This window comes from Sardina pilchardus, chromosome 7, assembly GCF_963854185.1.
Source record: "Sardina pilchardus chromosome 7, fSarPil1.1, whole genome shotgun sequence".
NCBI lineage: Eukaryota > Metazoa > Chordata > Actinopteri > Clupeiformes > Clupeidae > Sardina > Sardina pilchardus.
Window position 1 is genome coordinate 3175704 of NC_085000.1, and position 23994 is coordinate 3199697.

General features: G+C 47.1%; 1 protein-coding gene across 1 annotated transcript in view; it reads left to right on the forward strand.

Moving 5' to 3' along the window:
- Positions 1 to 19450, forward strand: part of camta1a (calmodulin binding transcription activator 1a) — a 430378-nt gene extending 410928 nt beyond the window's left edge. Inside the window, exons 15-26 of the mRNA XM_062540165.1 lie at positions 14 to 87; positions 555 to 751; positions 1519 to 1597; positions 2486 to 2879; positions 5653 to 6176; positions 10274 to 10452; positions 11599 to 11842; positions 13513 to 13584; positions 14199 to 14398; positions 15731 to 15805; positions 16573 to 16603; positions 18395 to 19450. Coding sequence (XP_062396149.1) covers positions 14 to 87; positions 555 to 751; positions 1519 to 1597; positions 2486 to 2879; positions 5653 to 6176; positions 10274 to 10452; positions 11599 to 11842; positions 13513 to 13584; positions 14199 to 14398; positions 15731 to 15805; positions 16573 to 16603; positions 18395 to 18427 — 2102 coding nt within the window. The 3' untranslated portion in view covers positions 18428 to 19450. The remainder of the gene's footprint in view (positions 1 to 13; positions 88 to 554; positions 752 to 1518; positions 1598 to 2485; positions 2880 to 5652; positions 6177 to 10273; positions 10453 to 11598; positions 11843 to 13512; positions 13585 to 14198; positions 14399 to 15730; positions 15806 to 16572; positions 16604 to 18394) is intronic.
- Positions 19451 to 23994: the final 4544 nt, after the last annotated feature.

The following is a 23994-nucleotide window of genomic DNA, read 5'->3' on the forward strand; positions in this document are numbered from 1 at the left end:
GGAGGTGGAGCAGGAGGAGGAGGAGGAGGAGGATCAGGAGGAGGAGGCGCTGGCGGAGGCAACGGAGGAAACAGCGGGCAGTCTCAGGTAGGTTTGTCCACTGCTGCACAGGACACAGCACTAGTGTGTGTGGAGAGGACAGCAATCAAGGAGATTCATTCATCCTGACTGCACTCCATGCTCAACCGGAGGCGTGTTTCATATGAATGACATCCGTATGAAAATCATGCCAAGACGCATGTCATCTTCTGTCTGTAGTCATTCCCATGCAGTGACAGCCTAGTGTCATGTTACCATTACTGGTAATAGTTATGACAGGCCCTGCAATGTGAAACATCATCTATCTGACTGGAGTAGGTCATGTGATCATGTCATGTGATCAAATGCCATTTGTGTAAAGGAGAGTTGAGTACCTGTTATAGGACTTCCACTTCACTCATCCCCTGTTAGTAACTCCGGCGTTTGTGTGTGTGTGTGTGTGTGTGTTGTCCATGTATCTGTGTGTGTGTGTGTGTGTGTGTGTGCTTTTGTGCGTTTCTGTGTGTGTGTGTTAGTGTGTCTCGGTGCAGGGCCAGGCGGGCAGCTCCTTCGAGAGCCGCGTGGTGGTGGTGTGTGAGAAGATGATGAACCGCGCCTGCTGGGCCAAGTCCAAGCACCTGATCCACTCCAAGACCTTCCGCGGGATGACCCTGCTGCACCTGGCCGCCGGACAGGGCTACGCCACCCTCATCCAGACCCTCATCAAGTGGCGGTGAGTTGGGGAACACAACATGGAGCCCATTGGGCCATACAGTATGCACGCAAAGCTGTTCAGGCATCTATTTGTTTCCGGTGGAGCCAGGTGTGTTTGAACCTGCCGCTTTTGTTATTGTTATTAAAAGTTCAAAGTTCAAAGTTTATTGTCATGTACTCATAAAAAGTACATTTATAAGTAATGAAATTCCTTGTGCTCAAGTGTCCATTCAACTACAGAAATGAATTAAAAAGAAAAAGAAAAAATAGATACTACTGTATAAAAAAAGAGGGGTTGGGGAGCACCAAGGGACACCCAGGAGCAACAGGGGCAAGGAAAAGCTAATTAGTGTCTACACACTAATCATCTTAGTTAATCAGTGAATCGGCACGTTATGATGTAAAAGGATTTATATTATGTGTTAAAATTATTAGTCTTGGGCAAACCATATCCTCAGTGTTGGAGTGAGCATGTAAGGAGCAAAGCATAACAGAAGATGCAGTTACTGTACAACACAGTTAACACTCCACTGGAAACAAATGAGTGCACGTTCTGGTAGCCACATCACATTATAGACAGGTATGAAGTCCTTCTTTCTCTGTGTAGTAAAATAATCCATAAAAACACACTGTGGTCTGTACACTGTATACATTATGTATACGGTGTACAAGTATATCATTAGCCAATGTCTGAAATATTGATGCTTCCACATTAGTGATGATGCATAAGTACTTTGTATATGTTCATTTGTATAAATGTTCTGCTGTTGTCTTTGCCCTCTCCAGCACGAAGCATGCCGACAGTATTGATCTGGAGCTGGAGGTTGACCCTCTCAACGTAGATCACTTCTCCTGCACCCCTCTGGTGAGAAACTCAGCCTTAAACGCTTCTCTTTCACTCCGCACACACAGCACTGAAATAGACAGTAGCAGTGAACTCTATGGGAGCAGCCGGAGCAGGTACTGTACTGTATATCAGAGGTTTGTTCAGTGTTGTATCAGAATAGCGAACAAAGAGAGATGTTCGCGAACCCATTTCAAACAGTGTTCCGTTTGCTTTGAGTTCACCGGCAGTGTTTTTTTTTGTGAATACACACTCACGCTCTGAGGATGTCGTGTTCTTTATGCAAACATGGATGGCGATGACATAGCGTTGCTGTTTAAATTGAGCGGTTTAGAATGTTTACACAAAAATGTTAAGATATAAAAGTTCAACGACAAAGAGTTTGCCCCCACCACTTGCCTCTATTTGCCAAATTTGAATTCACCACCACCCTACAGCTGCAGATCCAGCAGTGTAGTCAGACTCAGGTGCAGACCAATACATAATGTTTCCTCTCTGTGCCTATGGCTGAATTACAGCTGTGGAGATCTCCTTGGCCCCCCCACACTCACTCATCTTAACTCACTGCATGAACTGATTCATCAATGTTTTTTTCTCTGTATGCAACATTCAAATCTGATAGATGATACATACACCAAATTTCTTATGTGAAATAATTTTATTTGCCAGTTCCCGGGAGCTACTTGGTGTGTTGATTTAGCAATTTTTCATTGTTTCTATGTTATTTTTTCTAGCACCTATGGACTTTTACGTATGTGTGACCTCTGTGTTATTATTTCTCTCTCTCTCTCTCTCTCTCTCTCTCTCTCTCCCTCCCTCTCTCTATCCCCCTCTCTCTCTCTCTCCCTCCCTCTCTCTTTCTCTCTCCCTCTCTCTCTCTCTACCCCCCATCTCCTGGTCCTTGTGCAGATGTGGGCGTGTGCGCTGGGTCACCTGGAGGCCGCCGTGGTCCTCTACAAGTGGGACCGCCGGGCGCTGGCCATCCCCGACTCCCTGGGCCGCCTGCCGCTGTCCATCGCCCGCTCTCGCGGCCACACCAAGCTGGCCGAGTGCCTGGAGCAGCTGCAGCGGGAGGAGCAGCAGACGCCCTCGTCCCTGCCCCCTCCGCCGCCCCCGCCCCCGCCGCCCAGCTCCCGCCTGGGCTTCTCCCCCGGACCGGGCCCCGGCTCCGGCCACGACGCCCCCACCTCCGACGGCGGCGGCTGGATGGTCAACTGGGCGGCGGACGCGGTGATGGCCCCCAGCGGCCAGAGGAGCGGCTCGGGCACCACCACCACCAGCACGGCCAGCAGCGTGACCTCCGGTGAGAGCTGGTCTTGAAGCGCTTTGCGTTCGAAACCGAAAAACACGTTCCCCACTTTGCAAACAGAGACGTATTTTGGACGTCCAAATGCAGGGGCAGACTGTAACGCCAGACGACATCTTTTTTTCCGACGTCCAGTATTGACATCCATAGAACCTCTGTGTAACGTTCAAAAAAGGTTACCTAGTCCTATTGACGTCCAAATAGGATCATGGTTAGACGTCCAAATAGCGGACCTAGTTTGCACGTTGTGCGGTTGTCCAGAATTGGTCTTGGACTGACGGACGCAATAAAGACATAATCTGCACTTCCATCACACATCTAATGTGTAGTGGGTCATGTGGATTGAGCCACAGAGGCATATTAAGTCAGGCTGGTGTAGGGAGACTGCAGTTCACTGTTGTCACACACCACATAATATGAAAATGTAATGCCACGCAACACTGGTATACACAAACACCAGTGGTCAGTGCACAGACAAATCAGTTCATTTAAAGTGATACTGTTTCCATGAAACACCTTAAAATCGAACGAACTCGCATTTAAAATTGACCTCTGTCATGTTTCTATAGATGTTAAATTAAATGCTGCAACTCTCTCAATTGATTTCTGCTACTTTTCACTGTGCCACATGTCAATAAATATTGCTAACACTGCCTGTTCCCATTGCATGGTTTCGGCAGCATGGTAGTCAAAGGAGCCCTAGGTTTAGTGTTCAGATTTCACAGGGCTTGGTGTTTTATAGGTTAGGTCAGATAAAAAAGTGGTCTTCATAACTCTTGGGAATGTTGGAAAATGAACGTTCTAAAGAATATCTGGGTTCCTTGAATTCAACATGTTGTGGAATGGAATCTTTTGTTACTGTTAGAATGTTCAAAAACTCACCAGAGATGGTTGAGAAAGGGTTCTAAAGGATCTTTGCTCACACACCTTTTAAGGGTTAAATGAGAGCACATAAGGCCCAATTCACACCAAACGAAACTAGTGATGCTCCGATCGATCGGCCGCCGATCATGATCGGCCGATATTGGCTAAAAATGGCTTGATCGGTGAAGCCCAAAAGCGCCGATCAAAAAAGCCGATCATGTGACCTAATAGGCTACTTGCGTGACTTTTTTCCACCTCCAGGCGCGTCGCACAGGCACACAACAGTAGCCTAGAGTAGATAGGAGCTTGCAGTGGCAAACATGAGTAGGCTAAAGGTTCAGTGTAAAATTAACCATTTGCAATGTATGTCGTGCTGAAATCCCTCGAGGTGGAAGCCACCAACGACGTTTTAACACCACTGACGGACAACTGAATATGTCGGGTATGAGAAACTAAACAAGCCAACTTCCCCACCCTTCAATCAGCCGACTGTAGGCCTACTAACGATAGGGATAATTCTGATGGAAAGACATCACGTTCAGAATTAATTTGCCTCCACGAACAACCTCTATTCGTTGTGGAGGACAGTAGTTACGATGTTGCAAATATTTGTAGCCTAAAAGATTTTTGAAAGACAGTCAGACTCTCGCATCTAAAGACAAGTCATAGAGTTTTAAGTCACAAACTAGTCACAGACTATGCAGACATGCGATAATATCAGACATGTTTGATATTGTCGTAACTGCAAAACTAGAAAAAGACTCCGACTGGCTTACAACCGCTAATTGACACCTTACATTAAACGAGTTTACGGGAGCGCGCCGCGCCATGATTTCTGTCCCGACTTTGGATATTTATTCGCCGACTGTGAAAACATGGCAATATCGTGCAATGTAAGTCGGCCCTAACCTGCCTTGATCCACGATATGACCCCGCAGGCATGAAATACTAATGTGTATCTCCCCGTGTTACCAAACAGTCTAGCCTACATTGACAAGCTGGAGAATAGAGTAATAGCTTCCCAAGCGCAGACGCCTGTCCAATGTCCCTGCTAGCTTAACAGTGCACTTTATTGACTCAAACTGGTGGCATTTAACGGCATGTTTCAGTCATGGGGGATTCCAAGAGAAAAAAGGCTTGCAATTTATTGCTTACAGTAGCTTACATTGTTTCTTTTTTTGGGATTTGGAACAGAGAAAAAGCCATAGTTTTCCACTTTGTGGCAGTATAGGTTTGTGGCAGCACGTTTTTCATTTAATGTAGTCAGTGTATTTAGAAGCTATAGACTACTTTTCAAGTAGCCTAGGCGATGTAATTTGGTCCCATCCCATTTAGGTGATCTTTGTGTTGGTCTGCCTGACCCCCTCCTTGTATGATATCATTTTATGTCTCGCTGCATATTTGGAAAAGATGGCCAAAGTTATTTCATTTTCTAAAGACAAATCGATAAATGGTTGTTCTTCAACATCTTGACTAGCCTATAGGCCTACTGTCTTCTATGCCACTTACATTAATTCATAGTTAGTTTAATTTCTACAAATGATGCAAACTCTGCTAGACTATTGTTAAAAGACTCTCATTCCCCTGCCATTCTGTGATCGGCAGTGATCGGCAATCGGCCGATCATGATTTTGGTGATCGGTAATCGGTGATCGGCCCCAAAAATGCTGATCGGAGCATCTCTAAACGAAACCATTGCAGAAGGAGTTAGAGCGGTGTGAATTAAATATTGCACATCTTTGCAAGCTGTCGCATAGCGTTCACCATGTCTGGTTGCAGTTGCAAAGTTTTAGAACGTTGCAGCTCTTCTTGTCATGAATCTTTGGTCTGAACCCCACTGAATGTTGGTAAGCCACCGTAATATTACAGTAACCTCCAACTCTGATGTCTGTCCACTCTCCCTCAGACCTGAGGAGGCCGCGGTCAGAGCCCTCCCACTACTACAGCAGCGAGTGCCAGCGGGACCTGCCCCTGGCCAAGAAACACAAGCCCAACCCCGAGGCGGCGGGGGCCCACACCAGACCCGACAAGGCCACCTCCGTCCCCCTCAGCCTGGAGCAGCAGCAGCTCCACAAGCTCTCCTCCAGCCCCAAGACCCTCTCGCCCCAGCCCCTCAGCCCAGACAAGGGCCTCGAGGACGGGGCGGCCGGCGGAGGTGGTGGCGGTGGCGGCGGTGGAGGTCCGTTCAGGGCAGCGGGAGCCAAGTGGAGCTCGAGGGAGGTGTATCCTGGGAGGAAGGGCGGAGGAGGTGGAGGAGGAGGAGGAGGTGGCGTGAGCCTGGGGAAGGAGAAGCTGGCGGGGAGGCTGCGTCAGCGCGAGCCCCTCAGCATGCTGATGATGACGGAGAGGGAGATGGTGGACACGGAGCTGCTCAGCTACAGGGAGGACCTGGAGAACCAGGACTGCCTCACACACATGGACCACCTGCAGGTGAGGAGGAGACACACCGCCATGACCAGCGCACACACACACACACACACACACACACACACACACACGCGCGCACACACACACACACACACACACACACACACACACACACACACACACACACACACACACACACACACACACACACACATACACACACACACACACACACACACACACACACACACACACACACACACGCCAACCTCAGACCAGCACACCTGCATCAGCCTCACCATTACACGCATACACCAGCCTCAGACCACACACACACACACACACACACACACACACACACACACACACACACACACACACACTGGTGTCAGGCGACATACCACCAGCCACATACCCTCACACCACCAGGCTCATACCAGTCCACACACACACACCAGTCTCAGATCATTATACACAAACACCAGCCTCAAACCAGCACACACACACACACACACACACACACACACACACACACACACACACACAAAAACACACACACACACACACACACACACACACACACACTGGTGTCAGGCGACATACCACCAGCCACATACCCTCACACCACCAGGCTCATACCAGTCCACACACACACACCAGTCTCAGATCATTATACACAAACACCAGCCTCAAACCAGCACACACACACACACACACACACACACACACACACACACACAAACACACACACACACACACACACACATCAGCATCATACGAGCACACACACTAGTGATGCGCGGTTCAGCCCATTACCCTCGGATATCCGCGGGTTTACCCACGGGTCGGGCGGATTTGGGTAGGCCTAGTAGTTTTTTCTAAATATTGCGGGTGGGTCGGGTCAAAAAAGTAAAAATGCACATTTCTCATTTGTTAACTTCCGACATATTATGTGGCGATGCGCCTGCATTACACAGGAGGTGTGGTCGAGCGCAAAACATAATTTCTCCTAAATTCAGCACCCAATTGCGCCATGCGTGACTGACTAAAAAAAGTAAATCGCGCATTCGCTACTTTATGGACATGGAGCCTAATGATCTGGGATATCGAAGGTTGTGCACAATGCGAGAACACCTTGCTTCTGTCATACACAAATACACAGCTGTGCTTGTAAAATGCTTGGCAGTGTTTCACGCAAAAGTAGGCTAGCCTATGAAGTTGCAAGGGGAAATATGAATGTAAACTTGTTATGATGAAGATGAGATTTAACACTGGCTATGTCTAGGCTGCAGATTATGAATGGTGTGGAAGAGCGCAGATTGTCAAAATGACCGATCATTGTAACCCGCTGTTGTCCTCATGTGGGAGAATTAGGCTAATTAGGCTACGAAAGACGTTATAGGTGCGTTTTTTTCCTTTCCGCGGGTCGGGTCGGATTTGGGTCACAATTCGAACATATTTTTGCGGATTGGGCGGGGCGGTTTGGATCTCCTGAAAAGTCGGGTTGGTGCGGGTTTGAAAAAAAGCCCACCCGCGCATCACTAACACACACACACCAGCATCATACGAGCACACACACACACCAGCTTCACCATTATGCACTCACACACCAGCCTCAGAGCATTAAATACACGCACCAGCCTTAGACCATCACACACACACACACACACACACACACACACACACACACACACACACACACACACACACACACACACACACACTCACACACACACACACACACACACACACACACACACACACACACACACACACACACCATGAATGTGGTTTAACGAATGGGTAAACTCGCCAATGCCTTAAAAAAGACATCTTTCATCAGCTTTTTTTGGTTTTACTTCCCCTGGTATGTTGCACCAATCAGTCCTCACAATGTGAGCCATGGTCAATACCTTCATGCCAACATTTGGGATAAAAATAAGACTCTCCTGGCCCTCACTCATCACTCCCTGATTCCATCACACACCCACTCACGGCTGGACAGTCTCTCACACACACACACACACACACACACACACACACACACACACACACACACACACTCATTCCCACTCATGGATCGACAGTCACACACACACACACACACACACACACACACACACACACACACACACACACACACACACACACACATACACACACACTCATTCCCACTCATGGATGGACAGTCACACTGTCATTCTTTCTTTCACTTATTCACACTCTCACACACTTCCACGCTCAGTTCTACTGTCTATAGTTACACATCTTCCTGATGCACACTTTGCAATCTGTTATCACAGCCAAGTTTAAATACACTGCAGGCTAGACATCGGCCTATTTTGAAGTGCCTCCACATAACACAAGCACCCACTAAAGGAATATATACAGTATATTATGCTATTATATTCTATTATTATTGCTATTATTATATATTATTGGGGATCTAAATGATGTATTGTTTGTAGGTCTACAGGCATATTGCTGTGAGTTAGTGCTGAATTTGTTTTGCCTCAACAGCGCTCATGCCACCGCTAAGCAAACTTACTGCCAGCACACACACACACACACACAAACACACACACACACACACACACACACCCAGATACACACACACACACACACACGAGAGCTCTACGTCACACTCTCCTCTCTCCTCCCCGCCGTTTGATCTCCGGCCACTTCCACACACACTCACACACTCACACTCTCCATGATGTAAGTGCCTCTAAATAGCGTCCGGATTACAAAACAAACACTCAAGCGTAGAAAATCAAAAGGCCATCGAGTGCCCATTCGTCAGGTAGCTGGCACGCGCCGGACGCTCCTGTTCCTTCGCCAGCCAGCCGGTTGGTCAGCCGCCGGTCGCTCGCCCGCTCGCTCTGCCTGCCCCGCAGGGTAAAGACAGGATGTCTGTTTGATGTGTGAGTAGGCAAAGGCCTCTCTCTCTCCCTCTCTCTCTCTTTCCATCTCTCTCTCTTTCCCACCTCTCTTTCTCTCTCTCTTTTTCCCACCTCTCTCTCTTCTTCTTCTTTCTCTCTCTCTCTCTTTCTGTTTTCCACCTTTCTCTCTCTCTCTCTCTTTCCCACCTCTCTTTCTCTCTCTCTTTTTCCCATCTCTCTCTCTTCTTCTTCTTTCTCTCTCTCTCTCTTTCTGTTTTCCACCTTTCTCTCTCTCTCTTTCCCACCTCTCTCTCTCTCTCTCTCTCTCTCTCTCTCTCTCTCTCTCTCTCTCTCTCTCACCCTGACGTGGACTTAGAGGCAGGCGAGCGGGCAGGCAGGCAGGCAGGCTGGACCTCCATCACCACATAATAAACTCTAGCGATTGATCCACTCGGCCGGCCAAGAGCCACTCGCCGATCCATTCGTCTCTGTCACGCACGGCAAATAGAGCAGCGGCATCAGGGGAGGGGCGCACGCCTGGCACTCGGATATGTCTGTGTGTGTGTGTGTGTGTGTGTGTGTGTGTGTGGCTATGTGTATGTAAGTGTGTGCATGAGTATGAGTATGTGTGGATTATGTTTCTTTCTATGACGGTTGTGTACATAGTTGAACGTGTGTGTGTGTGTGTGTGTGCGTGTGTATGTCTACACATGGGTTTGTATGTGTACAAAGCTCTTATAACTCTGTGTACATGTGTGTGTGTGTGTGTGTGTGTGTGTGTGTGTGTGTGTGTGTGTGTACACGTGTGTGTGTGTGTGTGTGTCTGTGTCATATTTGCTCAGTGCTCCTGTGTTAATATGCTTTGTATGGTGTGTGATCAACTCTGGTAAACACTGGGATCTTTACAGCACACAGCTTGACAAACGAGCGGTGTGTGCAAATCTGGCCTTCTTCTCAAATCTCATTTTCAGAAATCTAAACACCAAGAAACTGCATTTCTATCTGTGTGTGTGTGTTTGTGTGTACCTGTGTGTTTATGTGTGTGTGTGTGTGTGTGTGTGTGTGTGTGTGTGTGTGTGTGTGTGTGTGTGTGTGGGTGTGTGTGTGCCTTTAATCAAAGGTTACATGTTTTAACTATGTGCTGTTCTTCAGGCATTAAAGTCAAACTGTCTGTGATTAGCATTGCCGTTTGTCCAGGCCCTCATTGCCATGCATAAGACACTTGTCTGCATAAGAGTGCATGTAAATCTCTCTCCCCAACCCCCACCCCTCCCCCAGGTGAACATGATGACCTTGGCCGAGCACATCATCGAGGCGACGCCCGAGCGCATCAAGCAGGAGAACTTCGCCGCCGCGGAGCCCGCGCCCCTGGACAGCGCCGGCGTCAACAACACCATGAGCTGGCTCGCCAGTTACCTGGGCGACGCCGAACACCTCCCCAGCATCATCCATCTCCGGTGAGCTTCTCCCCCCCCCCACACCATACGGGGGCGCCGCCGTCTCAAGTCCGGGGGCTGAGGCAGTTATGACACGTCATGGGGTTTATGATGGGAAGAGAGATGGAGGGAGTGATGTTCCATGACTGAAGCCGTTACAGAAGAAATGAGAGAAGGAGAATAGCTGATCTCTAAAGAGATCTTTTGATGCCACCAAGGGTTTGACTATGGGTGCCTCTCATAAAGATATTTATCGGTCCTTCCTTCCTTCCTCGATCCTTCCCCCGGTCATAGTCCCTCCTACTAATGAATTTGTGAAGGAAACGACGAAGGAACGAGCGGAGGATGGAGGAACGAAGCCCGATGAACTCGGTCTATGGTCTTGCCTCCTCTGGTTGCAATTACATGAATGAGATGTCCTCGTGACGTCGACTGTGACCGATTTCCGGTGAACGAGGATCGAGGAAGGAAGGACTGATAAATCCCTATATGAAAGGCACCCTATAAGCCTCTGACGTTCGCTTACAAAAGGACCCAAGCCTGCCATCTTCGCCCATATAAGGAGATCCTGAACTCCTTATATGGGCAAAGTTGGTTCCTCGATCTTATTATATGGGCAAAGATGGCAGCTTTTGGGTGCTATTTGTAGGCAAACTTCAAAGGTCTATGTGGTCTGTGCGAAGGAAATATGACCCAAGAACAGCAAAAAAGGATACAGGGAGACTGTCCAGATCTCCATAAACTGTCCGGATGTCTCTGTTTCTTGTATAACAAATGTAGAATGAAAGTGAGCTGCAATGAAACCTCAATTACACCTTAACTAACCTCGGTTGAAGTCCTACTTATGTGGGCATATGTTTTCACACAACAGGGACATGAAGCAACATGACAATTAGAAGGCCTCAATGCTGTTTGAACAAAGTTGCTCAGTTAGAACTCTGACATTGAAAGACTTGTGAATGCTTATTTTTTAGCAATAACGACAAAAAATGGCAAATCCGAATGTTACAAAATGCTGCATAATATCATATTTGCTCAAGAGCTACTGGTGTGCAGACTTGATTTGGTCCAACACACTAAGTTTAGGCTACTTGGATGTGTGTGCCTTTTTTAACCTTCGTCGTCCTTATCTTCGCCCCCCCCCCCCCCCCCCCCCCTCCGCTGCAGGTCCCTGTACAGCGAGCCCCTGACTCCCTCGTCCAACCCCGGCCTGAGCCCCGGCGGGTCGCCCCTGCGCGAGGGCCCGCTGGACAAGCCCGGCCTGCCGTCCCCGGCCGAGTGGAGCGAGTTCCTGAGCGCGTCCAACAGCAAGGTGGAGCGGGACCTGGCCCAGCTGACGCTGTCCGACCCCGAGCAGAGGGAGCTGTACGAGGCCGCCCGGCTGGTGCAGACCGCCTTCCGCAAGTGCAAGGTACAGGCGCGGTCTCAGGTACAGGGGCCACAGTAGTGGGGGGGGCCGTGGGGGCCCGGAGCCCCTCGCTGAGAACGTTGTGTTTCAAACACACACACACATTGCTACAGGGGGGGCCCCACGGGGAGTTTTGTGTGTGTTTTTAGTCGTTGTGCTGTAGTGTAGATGTGTTGTGTTGTGTTGGTGTTGGTGTCGTAGGGGTCCGGTGGACTGGGTTGGTTGGTTGGTTGGTTGGTTGGTTGGTTGGTTGTGTGTGTGTGTGTGTGAGGTGGTGCTGGGTTGACAGAGCTGTCAATGAGAAGACGTGGAGTTTGAGGATCAGGGGTGTTTTGAGTCACCAGCACAGCCTCTCCAAGTGTGTGTTTGTTTTTTTTGTTTTTGTTTTTTTTGCAGTTTTTTTTATGTGAAATTGATGGGCAGTAATGTACACACACAGTCACACACACTCATGTACAGACACATACATACACATACTGTATACATACACGTACAACAAACACAAACACACACACACAAGTACACATTCACATACACATGCGCACACACACACACACACACACACACACACACACACACACACACACACACCCACACCCACACCCACACACACACAAACACACACACACACACACACACACACATTCCTTCGAGTTCCTTCGAGTCCCTGTAGCTTCCGCATGGGAAAGGTTGCTGGTAGCTTGGGCAGTGCATGGCCTGGCTTAAAGAGAACGACTGCACTGCTCTCTCCTCCCCTACTCCTCTCCTCTCCTCCTCTCCTCCTCTCCTCCTCCCCATACCCCAACCATTCAGTCCTCAGTGCTGCCGGCTGTGCGGATGGACGCTGCTGCTCCCTCCTCCTCCTCCCTCTCCCTCCCTCTCTCCCTCTCTCTCCCTCGCTCCCCCCTGCGGCTGTGCGTAATGACTTTCCACATCTCAAACTGTTCCCTGTCCTTTCCAGGCATCTGTTCTCCAGCTCTGCCAGGTGAATCGGAGCGGGAATGCTGGCACTCTCCTCTCTATCTACCTCTCTCTCTCCCTCTCTCTCTCTCCCTCTCTCTCTCTTTCTCCCTCTCTCTTTTTTCTTTCTCCCTCTTTCTTTTTCCCTCTCTCTCAGCCTTTCTCTCTCCCTCTCTTGCTCTCCTCCCCTCTCTCTTCCTCTCTCTTTCTTCCTGCCTTTCTCTCTCTTTCCCTCCCTCTCTCTCCTTATCTGTTGTTCTCTTCCTTTGTCACTATCTTTCCCTAGGTCTGTGTAATTCTCTCTCTCTCTATCATATCCTAACTCCTAACTCTCCACTGTTTGTGTGTAACTCTAAATGTACCTCCCATCTGTCAGTTTGACCCCTTTCATCTCACCCATCTCTCTCTCATATACTCCTTCTCTCCCTCCTTCTCTCTCTCTCATGTACTCCCTCTCTCCTCTCTCTCTCCCTCTCTCATGTACTCCCTCTCTCCCTCCCTCTCTCTCTCCCTCCACCCCTCTCTCTCTCTCATGTACTCTCTCTCTCCCTCATCCTCTCTCTGGTCAGAGGACTCTCTCTCAGCAGCTCCTGGGAGTGGGCTGCTGGAGTGTTGACGGCGTCCGGCTGGGAGGACCCACCGAGACGGCCGGCCGCCGAGCGAACCGCTCCTCCCCGACACTGACCTCTGACCCCTCTGCTCCTCTCCTGCAGGGCCGGCCGCTGCGAGAGCAACAGGACGTAGCCGCCGCCGTCGTCCAGCGCTGTTACAGGAAGTATAAACAGGTATGTCCAACTCCCCATCTCCTGACCTTCACCGACCCCTCATACCTCACTCCGGTAATTGCCCATGTCCACTTGTAAGATTAGATTCTACAGTTTACGGGTATTGACCGTAAGAGACGGCTCCTAGAAGTCTCACTCATACTCAATTCAACAGGTGGAACATTATCCACTCTCTTAAGCTTGCCCGTCGTACAGTAGCTCCACTGATCACTAACCTCATGAACTCAGCTGTTGAAGAATTCAAGTCATAAAAGTTTCATTGAGCCTCCATATTCCTGCTTAGAGAAAAGGCTTAGAGCGCTTAAAGGGCCTCCTTAGAGGGTTGGCTCCTGCCGTGTGTTTCAAAAAGTCGTCTTTTTCAGTGACTGACTCTCTGTCTCACATCTCATCTTTTTCCTTTACAAGCTAACATGGATAGCCTTGAAGGTAACTTCTCCTCCTATTGCCTGTCCACATCAATCACTCCTAAAGTTAACAAGACTATATTTGACAGTCCTGTGGTGATAATAGATTTTATTATTATCCCCCCCCCCACACTTTCTTTCTCTCTTTTTCTTTCTCTTTCCATTAACTCCTGTTCTTCTCTCCCTCCCTCCCTCCCTCCCTCTGTCCAGTATGCACTTTATAAGAAGATGACGCAGGCCGCCATCCTAATCCAGAGTAAGTTCCGCAGCTACCACGAGCAGAAGAAGTTCCAGCAGAGCAGACGGGCAGCCATGCTGATCCAGCAATACTACCGCAGCTACAAGGAGCTGGGCCGCCTGCGGCCCCACCGCCGCACCGCCTCCGCCGCCCTGGTGCAGCACAAGCTCAGGTACGGCCACGCACCACGCACCAACACCACGCACCGCCGGACACCAGGACATTACAGGGCAGGGTTCCCAAGGGGAACTTCTGGAAAATCATGGAATTCTGGAAAGTCTATTCCAGATGTGGAAAGTGAGGGAATTGTTATCATTTTGGAGGCAATGTCAAGGAATTTTGTTGTAGCACTTCAAAATTGACTTGCCAAAATACATTAACACACAGCACAAGGCACCATGACATTATAACGTTATAGTGTACTACACTAATGTACTACGCAACAGAAAGGAAAGGACAGTGTGACATTATAGAATTATAGTGTACTACACTACTGTATGATTTAGTGGGTTAATATAGTATTGGTTTATTGATTTATTGGTACTGGTACGCTATGTTTTGCTGTACAATAATTTCCTGTGTATTACATTAGTCGCATTGTGTATAACCCACAGGACAAAAAAAGAAGCAAAGCCATATTAATACCATATGTTACCTGCCTCCATGTATTCACCTCATAGTCGAGGAAATGTTGCAAAATCAATGTATAAGCCATGGCTAATAGTTGGGGAATTACGGGTCCTTAAACTGGCCATTAAAAAAAGTGCCTACAATACTGTAGCTCAACTTCAGTGATGCATTAACTTCTCCCCTAAGGGGGGCCAGGCCTGCTTGCCAGTATGCAGCACAAGCTGCATAATCTGACCATTAAATATCATTGCAGTGACTTTAATGACCGTAAACAGTGGCCCATACTTTATACTGTGTTCCCATGTGGTCATCAGACATGAAAGAACTAAGGCACAGAGTCCAGAGTGCACACCGTAGCCCAGTCTTATTGTAGACATTGTAGTCTATTTGAGGTGGTCGTGGTGTAGTGATTAAGGAGCTGGGCTGGCATGCTAGTAGCCAGAAAAGTTGTGGGTTCAATTCCAGGGCTTCCACCCTTGTGTCCTTGAGAAAGGCACTTAACCCCAAATTGCTCCGGGGACAGTGTAACAATACCCTTGTAATAGAATTGACATATGTAAGTGGTTTTGGAAAAAGTGTCTGCTAAACGAATAAATGTGGATGTAAATGTGCATCTGGCGCTGTGGCTCAGCTGGGGAGGAGAGCTGTCCTCTGAGTCTGAGCGATTGCGATGATATCACTGTTTGACTTACAGTAATGTCCGCACTGGCTATGTGATACATTGCATTTGGTGGAGGCTCCTGCCAACTCCTGGCGTGCTAAGTGTTTTTCGCTGCATTGTTGGGCATTACGGGCAGCGTTGGGTTCCCGTAGATGAGAAGTCTGCTGCGGACGCGCGCCATGACGGTAATGCTCTCGCTCCTGTGTCTTCCAGAAGCAGCCTGCTCACCAAGAGGCAGGACCAGGCGGCCCGCAAGATCATGAGGTTCCTGCGCCGCTGTCGCCACAGGTAACCACCACAACCACAGCGCCCTCTGCTGGACTACACAGTACCTGCACCAGCACTGGCTCTCTCCCCTCTATATCTAGTGACACATAGAGACATAGATGAATCCATAGGGCATGTGTGTACTTAATTACACTAACATGCATGTATACTCATACGTTACACTCCCATATGCACTGAAGCACACACAGGCGCACACACACTAAAGACAGTGACACACTTACATACTCATACACACACACACACACACACACTGAACAGTAGCAGGCATTTATCCCCCCAGTGGCCTCAATAAGTCAGGGCGTGTAAGGTGCATGTGAGTTATCTGAAGAGCGCACCACTGCAGAAAGCCGGGCAGCCCCGCAACACTAATCTGACCGCGGCAGTTAAGAGAGGCCCAGCGCAGTAGTGCAGAGCATTAAGGAGTCCAGAGATGAGCACTCAGATCTGAGATGCTCCCATTTACCAACCCTCTCCTCTGGACAGACCACTGACCTTATGAACTCGTCTGGAGTCCGCTTAAGTGGGATCAAGGGTTAGTGTGCTTTAGGAGTTGTTATTTGGGGACGTTTGGGGGGGTCAGGGAATTTGTACACATCTTTGCAGGACGCCCCCCTTCCTCCTCCTCCTCTTCCTCCTCCTCCTCCTCCTCCTCCTCCTCCTCCTCCTCCTCCTCCTTCTCCCCCACTGTATCACCCCACCCCACCCCCCTCACGGTCCCTACTGTGTGCTAATAGCTCTCTGGTTGTTGTTTTGCTGTTAATGCAAAGCCCTTTGATGGACCATAGACTGTTCAAGCGGGTGAGTGCAGCCTGAGCAACACAAGTTTGTGCTTTTCTCTCTCTCTCTCTCTCTCTCTCTCTCTCTTTCTCTTTTCTCTCCTTTCCCCTCCCCCTTCCTCGTTCTATTTCTTATTCTCTCTTTCTCTCTCTTTCTCTCTCTCTCTCTCTCGCTCAGTCTTTCTAAAACTGTATGGTTACCTTGAGAGTCCCCCTTCACACTTTGTTCATCTCTCTCTCCTCCTTCTCTCTTTCTTTCATCCCTTCTCTCTCTCTCTCTCTCTGTTCCTTTCTCCTCCATCACTGTTGCCTGTTGCCTGCTTGCATGTCAGCTGCCCCCCTGGAAAGCACAGGTGAACTGTGGCTCTCAGTTGAAGAGCAGATGTATCGTAGCTCGACCTTCGACCTCTCTTTGACTAACCACTGCTCATGAATGAAAATGTACACCACAACACTAAACAAACCCCTCTTTCTCTGTCTCTCTCTCTCTATCTATCTCTATCTCTCTCTGTTTATGGAAATGACTTTTGTTTGTCATCTTTTTTCATTTTTGAGTTTTTTTTTCCTCCTGCTTTTTTATCTCTTTTTTTTACTTCTTTTTCTGTTTGTTGTGCCATCATGAAGATGTTAGAGAACTAAGAGGTAGCCATGACGACGTAGCCATGTTTGCATGCCTGGTGACCACAAATGGGCCTTGCTTTCTTGACCTGTAGGCATGCTCAGAATGATGTCACTTCCTGTGTTGGATGGATGTGGTCTCCGAGGGCGACTGTGTCGCTGGTGTGGCTGTGATGAGTGTTGTGGGAATGTGTTTAGGGGGGCTCATCTGGAATACCCCTGCAAAGTCTTTGAAATGAAGAAATTATGTTTTATTCTACGAGACAGAATAAAATACAGATGACGGAAGGTCATGGATTACCTCATGTTTAAAACCACTGTAGCACATTATTGCACATTTCCTGTGAAAATGGTAAAGACTTCATCCTCTCTGGAATCTGTAAAGAATTAGTTTTGTCTGACGCACCGGATGATGCGATTTCTTGTCATCCTATCTTATTGACTCTTCAAAACTTCCTTGTAAGATTAAAAGAGGAGAGAAGATAAAAAGTACCTGTATATTTCCCACTAGACTAGATTCTGAAGACTCAGGGGAACCGAGAGAAATGGCACGTTGAAAAAAAAAAGAGAATTAAACTTATATAGGCCAATTCACAAAACATCATTCTGTCAGTTCATAAGTGAAATGAAAGTCTCCATTTCCATATAAACTTCAGTGGTAGATGCTTCTGGAAAAGAAGGCCATTTCAACAGAAGCTGATGGGCTGGTAGACCTATTCTCTCCTTTGCAGAAAAAGTACTGCATCCCTGGCCGACACGGAGGATCAGGCCAATATCATTTTCATTAACAACGATTCAGTCATAACATTCACACATTATGTTGTTTTGATAATGCATTTAGAGTTTGGAATCAGATATGAAAGATGATTAGATAGTTCAAATGATATATAATATCGCTTATATCCAGCCTTGTCATGGTAGGAGATGATGCCCCTACAAAAGAAAAAAAAATGCTTTGAAACTTTGGTTGATTTATCTCTGTAACTGAATGTGTACTTTGTCTTACTCGTTGAGTATTTGGGATTGAGGAATTGGATTGACAGGGAAGGGAGCCATGAGGGGATGCGGGGGGGTTGAAGTGCAGTGTGTTGATGTGTGTTGAAGATTGGCCGTTTTGACTCGTGTTTCTCAAGCCCACTCTGTGTGTGTGTTGTTCTCTCTCTCTCTCTCTCTCTCTCTCTCTCATCCTCTACAGAGTGAAAGAATTGAGAAGAAGCAGGGAACATGAGAGCATGCAGGACAGCCCCCTCACCATGTGACATCATTCTCCAGATCTCCTCGTCTTTCCGTTTTTCCGTTCGAGCCAGAGACGTTTTACAACAGAAGAAAAAAAAAGAGAGAAAATGAAAAAAGAGATGAAAATTCATTGAGAACACTGTAACTATTACTACTACGGTACTATTGATTCTACTTCTGCGAGTACATGTAAAACAGCATTTTTCATATCTCCTCTGTCTTTCTTTATGAGGGAAAAAGGCCACTTTTATGACTTCAACAAAAAAAACTCTGTAAAAGGGAGACTTGTAAGAGGAAGGACATTCGCTTCATGGCATTTTTTTGCACTTTTTTCATGGATTGATTTCTCATTTGTTTTTAAATTGTTTTCGTTTTTGGAAGCATGAATAGCGGGAAAAAATAAGGATACTAGAAAGGACCCTTTACATCATGAGGATCACACCAAGTGGACAAAGAGAAGAAGTCAACGAGCCAAGACAAGCTACGGAGTCATCTAGGGAACGGAGAGAAACCAGGCTCTATGTGTGTGTGTCATGTTTTTATGTGACTTACTGATCCTGTCGGAGGCAAAACAAAAAAAGAACCAAAAATTGTTGGTAATTCATAAACCACTTGTACACCGAAAGAAACAAACAATGCACCAATCTGACATCATCTCCATGAAATAGATATCTAGCCAGGGGTCAAAACCCCCCATGAACGTAGGAGAGGTGTGGGCAAAGTAAATGCAAATTTGATTTTGCTATCTTTGACAAGAATTGGAGGGGAATCAAATTGGACTAAAGTGTTTGTATTAACTGACTTAATATGAAGTATTAAATCTTTATAATAGCTTGGGCAGGGGTATGCACATTTTCATTTGTCTTGCTTTTTCCTTTGTTCCGTTGCTTGAATCAACACCACGACCGTCTTAATTAAAAGTCAATATCAGTGCTAGTCTGCAACGTGTGTGTGTGTGTGTGTGTGTGTGTGTGTGTGTGTGTGTGTGTGTGTGTGTGTGTGTGTGTGTGTGTGTGTGTGTGTGTGTGTGTGTGTGTGTGTGTGTGATTTTGTGCGTGCGTGCGTGTCTGTCTGTGTGTGTGCGTGTGCGTGTGCGTGTGCGTGTGCGTGTGCGTGTGCGTGTGTGTGTGCACGCATGGAAGCTCATCATGAGCGACGGGAGACAGAAGCCCGCGAGGCCGGAGGAGGCTGCATGCTCTCAGCTCTGTTCTGTCTGTGGCATGCTTGAAACGTGCTCTTCGTTGTCTTTAGTCCTTTCTTTTAACTGGGTGTTTTTCTGTCATTGGGACTCTCATTTGGCATGGAGTCGGTAGGCCCAACACACCTCCCCCACAGTTCATAGAGTTTGGTGATTAAGGTTCTTAAGGTGTTGACATAATGAACCACGTGTTATTTCAGTTGGTCTCTATGTCCTGGTTTCATCTCCTGACAGTAAACCAATTGCACCATTGTATGTTATTTATTGGTTTAATTCATGTGAAATGGTTTGAACTTCACGGGCCGTCGAGGTATTTTGTGAAGTGAAAGATCACACACACATTGCCTTGATGTCTTAGAGATTCTCTGAGGGGTCCCTGAGCTTGTCCCTCAATAGTCGTTAGACAAATCCATATTTTTGACAATTGAGTGGTTTGTGTACATAATGGAAGGCTGCAGGTTTGCAAAGAAAAAAAAAACATTTATCCGAATGGGATTGTATTTTAGAAATATATTATTTTATTCATTAAAATGGGGACAAAAACAGGTACCGTAAGCAACATAAACTGAATATTTGTATAGTTTTCTTTGAATGCCTAAGAAGTATGGTTGTATTGTTTGTACATAGTGTAAATATCTGGGATAAACTGAGAAATGTGCATGAAGACGTGAACAAAGGTACAAAAATGGACTTAAAGCATTAGTGGCTATGCTCTGTAAAATGATTCAGACTATTTCACTATAAGAGTATTTTATTTTATTTTGAATGTTCTTGTGAAGAACATTTTGCTAAAGCATGACCTTATTGCGAAAAAAAAATAATGATTAAAAATACTGTATTTAGAGTTAGGAGAAAATCAGCAAAATGATCTTAAGGTTAAAGGTTCTGTTTACATTTTTTGGTTTATATCCATATTGTTTTGGGGCTACCAAGAATCTTTTGCCAATGGTGCCAAGTAATGTGAATGCTATATTGCTTAACAACATAATTAAGTTAATCTTTGCTTAACTGATAATCAAACAACAAAATACAATTTGCATAAAAGTCAACACATCACAATTCGAATGTCTACAGAAAGAGTTTCACTTCACAGCGAGATCATTTTTCTCTAAAGCAAAGTTCAAGTCTCTCACTTGTCCCTTTTGTAACACCTTTGGCAGCATCCAATCTGCTTTGCTATTGGCTAGCACTCACTGTAAGGCACAGAGCCCAGACAAAACCACATCTGTGACATCACCTGTAAGGGAAGGGAATGATTGGCTCCCATGGTAAAATGGCTACCTTGTGACCAGAAATCTCCAGGCCTTCTTGGCAAAATAAGCTATTGGGACTCTACGCACATATCAGCAGGCTACGTGTTATGGCATCAGGAAAAACACTGTCACTGACAGTTGTTTACTGTATGCCAGACGTTTATTGGACGATGAAGGAAGCCATTTAAATGGTGTTCTCTGTCCTCCACACAAACAGCAACAGTAAAGCGCAACACTAGGAACAATAGCAGTAGTCTGGCACAAACTTGTAGAAACATTGAAAAGAGGTCTGAACATACTGTACCTAGGTGCTAAAGAGTATACATGTGGCATCACAGAGAAGCCAGCTACTATTACTATTATTATTTTTCAGCCAGACACATGTTTGTTTGTCAGTTGTTTGGCAATATGCCACTCCTGCGGGTTTCACATAGTGTTGCAACAGCTTTTAATGGGGAAGCACTGTGGCTTTCTCTGAATGCAAAAGATGCTGTTCGTGAGAATGTCCAGGGTCATGCCTGCAGTGATGGCATCCCATTTGAGTTGTATTTGTGTGGAATGTATGGCAAAGACTATCCTGTGTTCTCAATGCTCTTTGTATTGGTTGTGTGTCAGTTTTGTCATTATGCGATATCTTCTTTCTTGACTTGTGTATTCATTTATTTTTTTAGCATCCAGATGTAAGGAACTCTGTTTACTTTTTGCATTCTGTTTATTTCTACTGTATGTACACTGTTGGTTTGGAGGGATAATGTGGGAAGTGCCTAATCAACCTACACACACACACACACACACACACACACACACACACACACACACAAGCACACACACAAACACACACACACACACACACACACACACACAAACATGTGCATGCACACGCACACACACACAAACACTTGCACGCACACGCGCACACACACACACACACACACACACACACACACACACACACACACATACACACAAACATGTACACGCCCGCACGCACACACACACACACACACACACACACACATATATACTGTACACACAGGTGGTAGATGGTCATAAATAGAGGTCACAAACCTTCCTCCCACAACCTCCCACAATCCTCAGCCCACTCTCTCATTGACAACGACAAAAACCCCTTTTGTGTGTTTTTATGCTTCCCTTGTTTTCACTGGCTCCAGGGTCTATGCCAACACTCTGAAAGGCCAATAGTTTGCCAGTGCTTTAGGACGTGATGTCCTATCTGTGCCACCAGCTTAAAAAAAAAAAAAACTACCCACGACAGACAGATCTCATCATCCTTCCATTACTCTTGCCTTGCATTCATCACTCCAGTAGAGGTTTAGGACGTCAGCTATCGCACTGCTATGGCACCTTGAGAAGGTCTTATTATGCTTGCATGGTACATAGAAACCTGGGTGGTCAAAGTGCACCCCCGAAGCATGCTTATTTTTGTAGAATCGGTAGCTGGTAGACTTGTTCAAGACGTGGTGTTCTGTAAAGCGCCGGACGTTGGTCTCACGTGTCGCAGAACTTTTTTCGACGAGGGAGGGCTTCTTAAGGGAGGGCAGAGGAGAACCCTAAAACAAGAAAATGACAAAAACGAGGAAAAAAAGAGAAAAAATTACTAAACTAAAATGTCAAAGCACCCGACAAGTACTCACACATGACCTTTCGTTTGAGAATTGTTTTATGTTTCATTTCAAAGTAGATGAACACTGATGAAGATTCAGTTGTCCGAGGACTGTCTCAGGCCACAGAGTACACTCTCCCTGTCTGCATCTCAACGTGTGTATGACAGCAGAGGCTTGAGCTTACCCAGTACACAGACAGACAGACAGACAGACCAGGAGAAACCCACGCGCACACACTCACACTCACACTCACACACGCACACGCACACGCACACGCACACGCACACACACACACACACACTCACACTCACACTCATACTCACACTCACACTCACACACACACACACACACACACACACACACACACACACACACACACTAGTCTCATCGTAGCTTAGGGAGCTGCTAGTCTCCCTCTGGTGTTCTTTTTTCTTCTACTCAGGGTGCCAAAATGAGGAGGGGGAAGTGGGGCAGGTCACAGGGGAGGAGCCTGTTGCCGAGGACACCCTTAGCAGGAATAGTCAGATTGGCGTGTGTGTGCGTGCACGCGTGCGGGCGGGCGGGCGGGCAGGCGGTCCCTCCACCGAGCAGTGTTCCCCCGCTACGAAATGAGCCCGCGTGTCTCTCGAGAACACAACCATGACTGTGAAACGAAAAAGTAATTTAGCTGTTTCCTTTTTTTACTCTTCGTTTTTCTCTCTCTCACACGTTTTTTTCTCCTCTCTATCCAAAATGGGCTGTTCTGCAATACAACCACAAGACCAAGGAGGAGACCTCTTTCCTTTTAAGCAAGACACACACAATGTAATGCCGTGAATTGGGCGATGGGTTAAGGAAGCCATTTTACTCCTCTTAATGTTTTATCAGGCTGGTGAGGCTTCTTCAGTTATAATTGGCCCGTTTGCTCTTGTCCCGTATGAGGGCCAATGACAGCAGAGGGTTTGTCACGTTGTAACCTGTTCCCCTCTATTCTGCAAAATATGTTCATTCTGAACAAATTGTCTGGTTTTTTTAATCATAATAACCATCAAATATCTCCATGTATCTACTGTTCAATGAGATATGGATATGCTGCAGTTTCTGCTGTGTGTACTGTATACCACAGTAGCCAACCACTGCCATGCAGTAGACGAGTAGCTGAATGGTCCTACTGTACGCTTTAAACACACTCTCTGTCTGAATGCTGCCCCTGTGATCTCACTCCCGCACATGTCTTCTGTTGTAATATGAGGTCAGTTTTCATGGGGATACAGTTGTGTGTGTGTGTGTCAGAATCTGCCTGGTGATTGGCTCCAGGTTGGTCTTTTTGGGGGGGTATTGCAGGTCAGCTCCTGGGGTACCCCGGGCTCTGACTCCCTCCGCGCTCTACAGAGAGCCATGACGGCAGCCATTACGGCCTCTCCTCCTCTGGGTCCTGGAAGGCGCCCATAGTTCACACGTGCACAGGCACATCGCAGAAACACAGGCCAGCGAAACGCTCAAC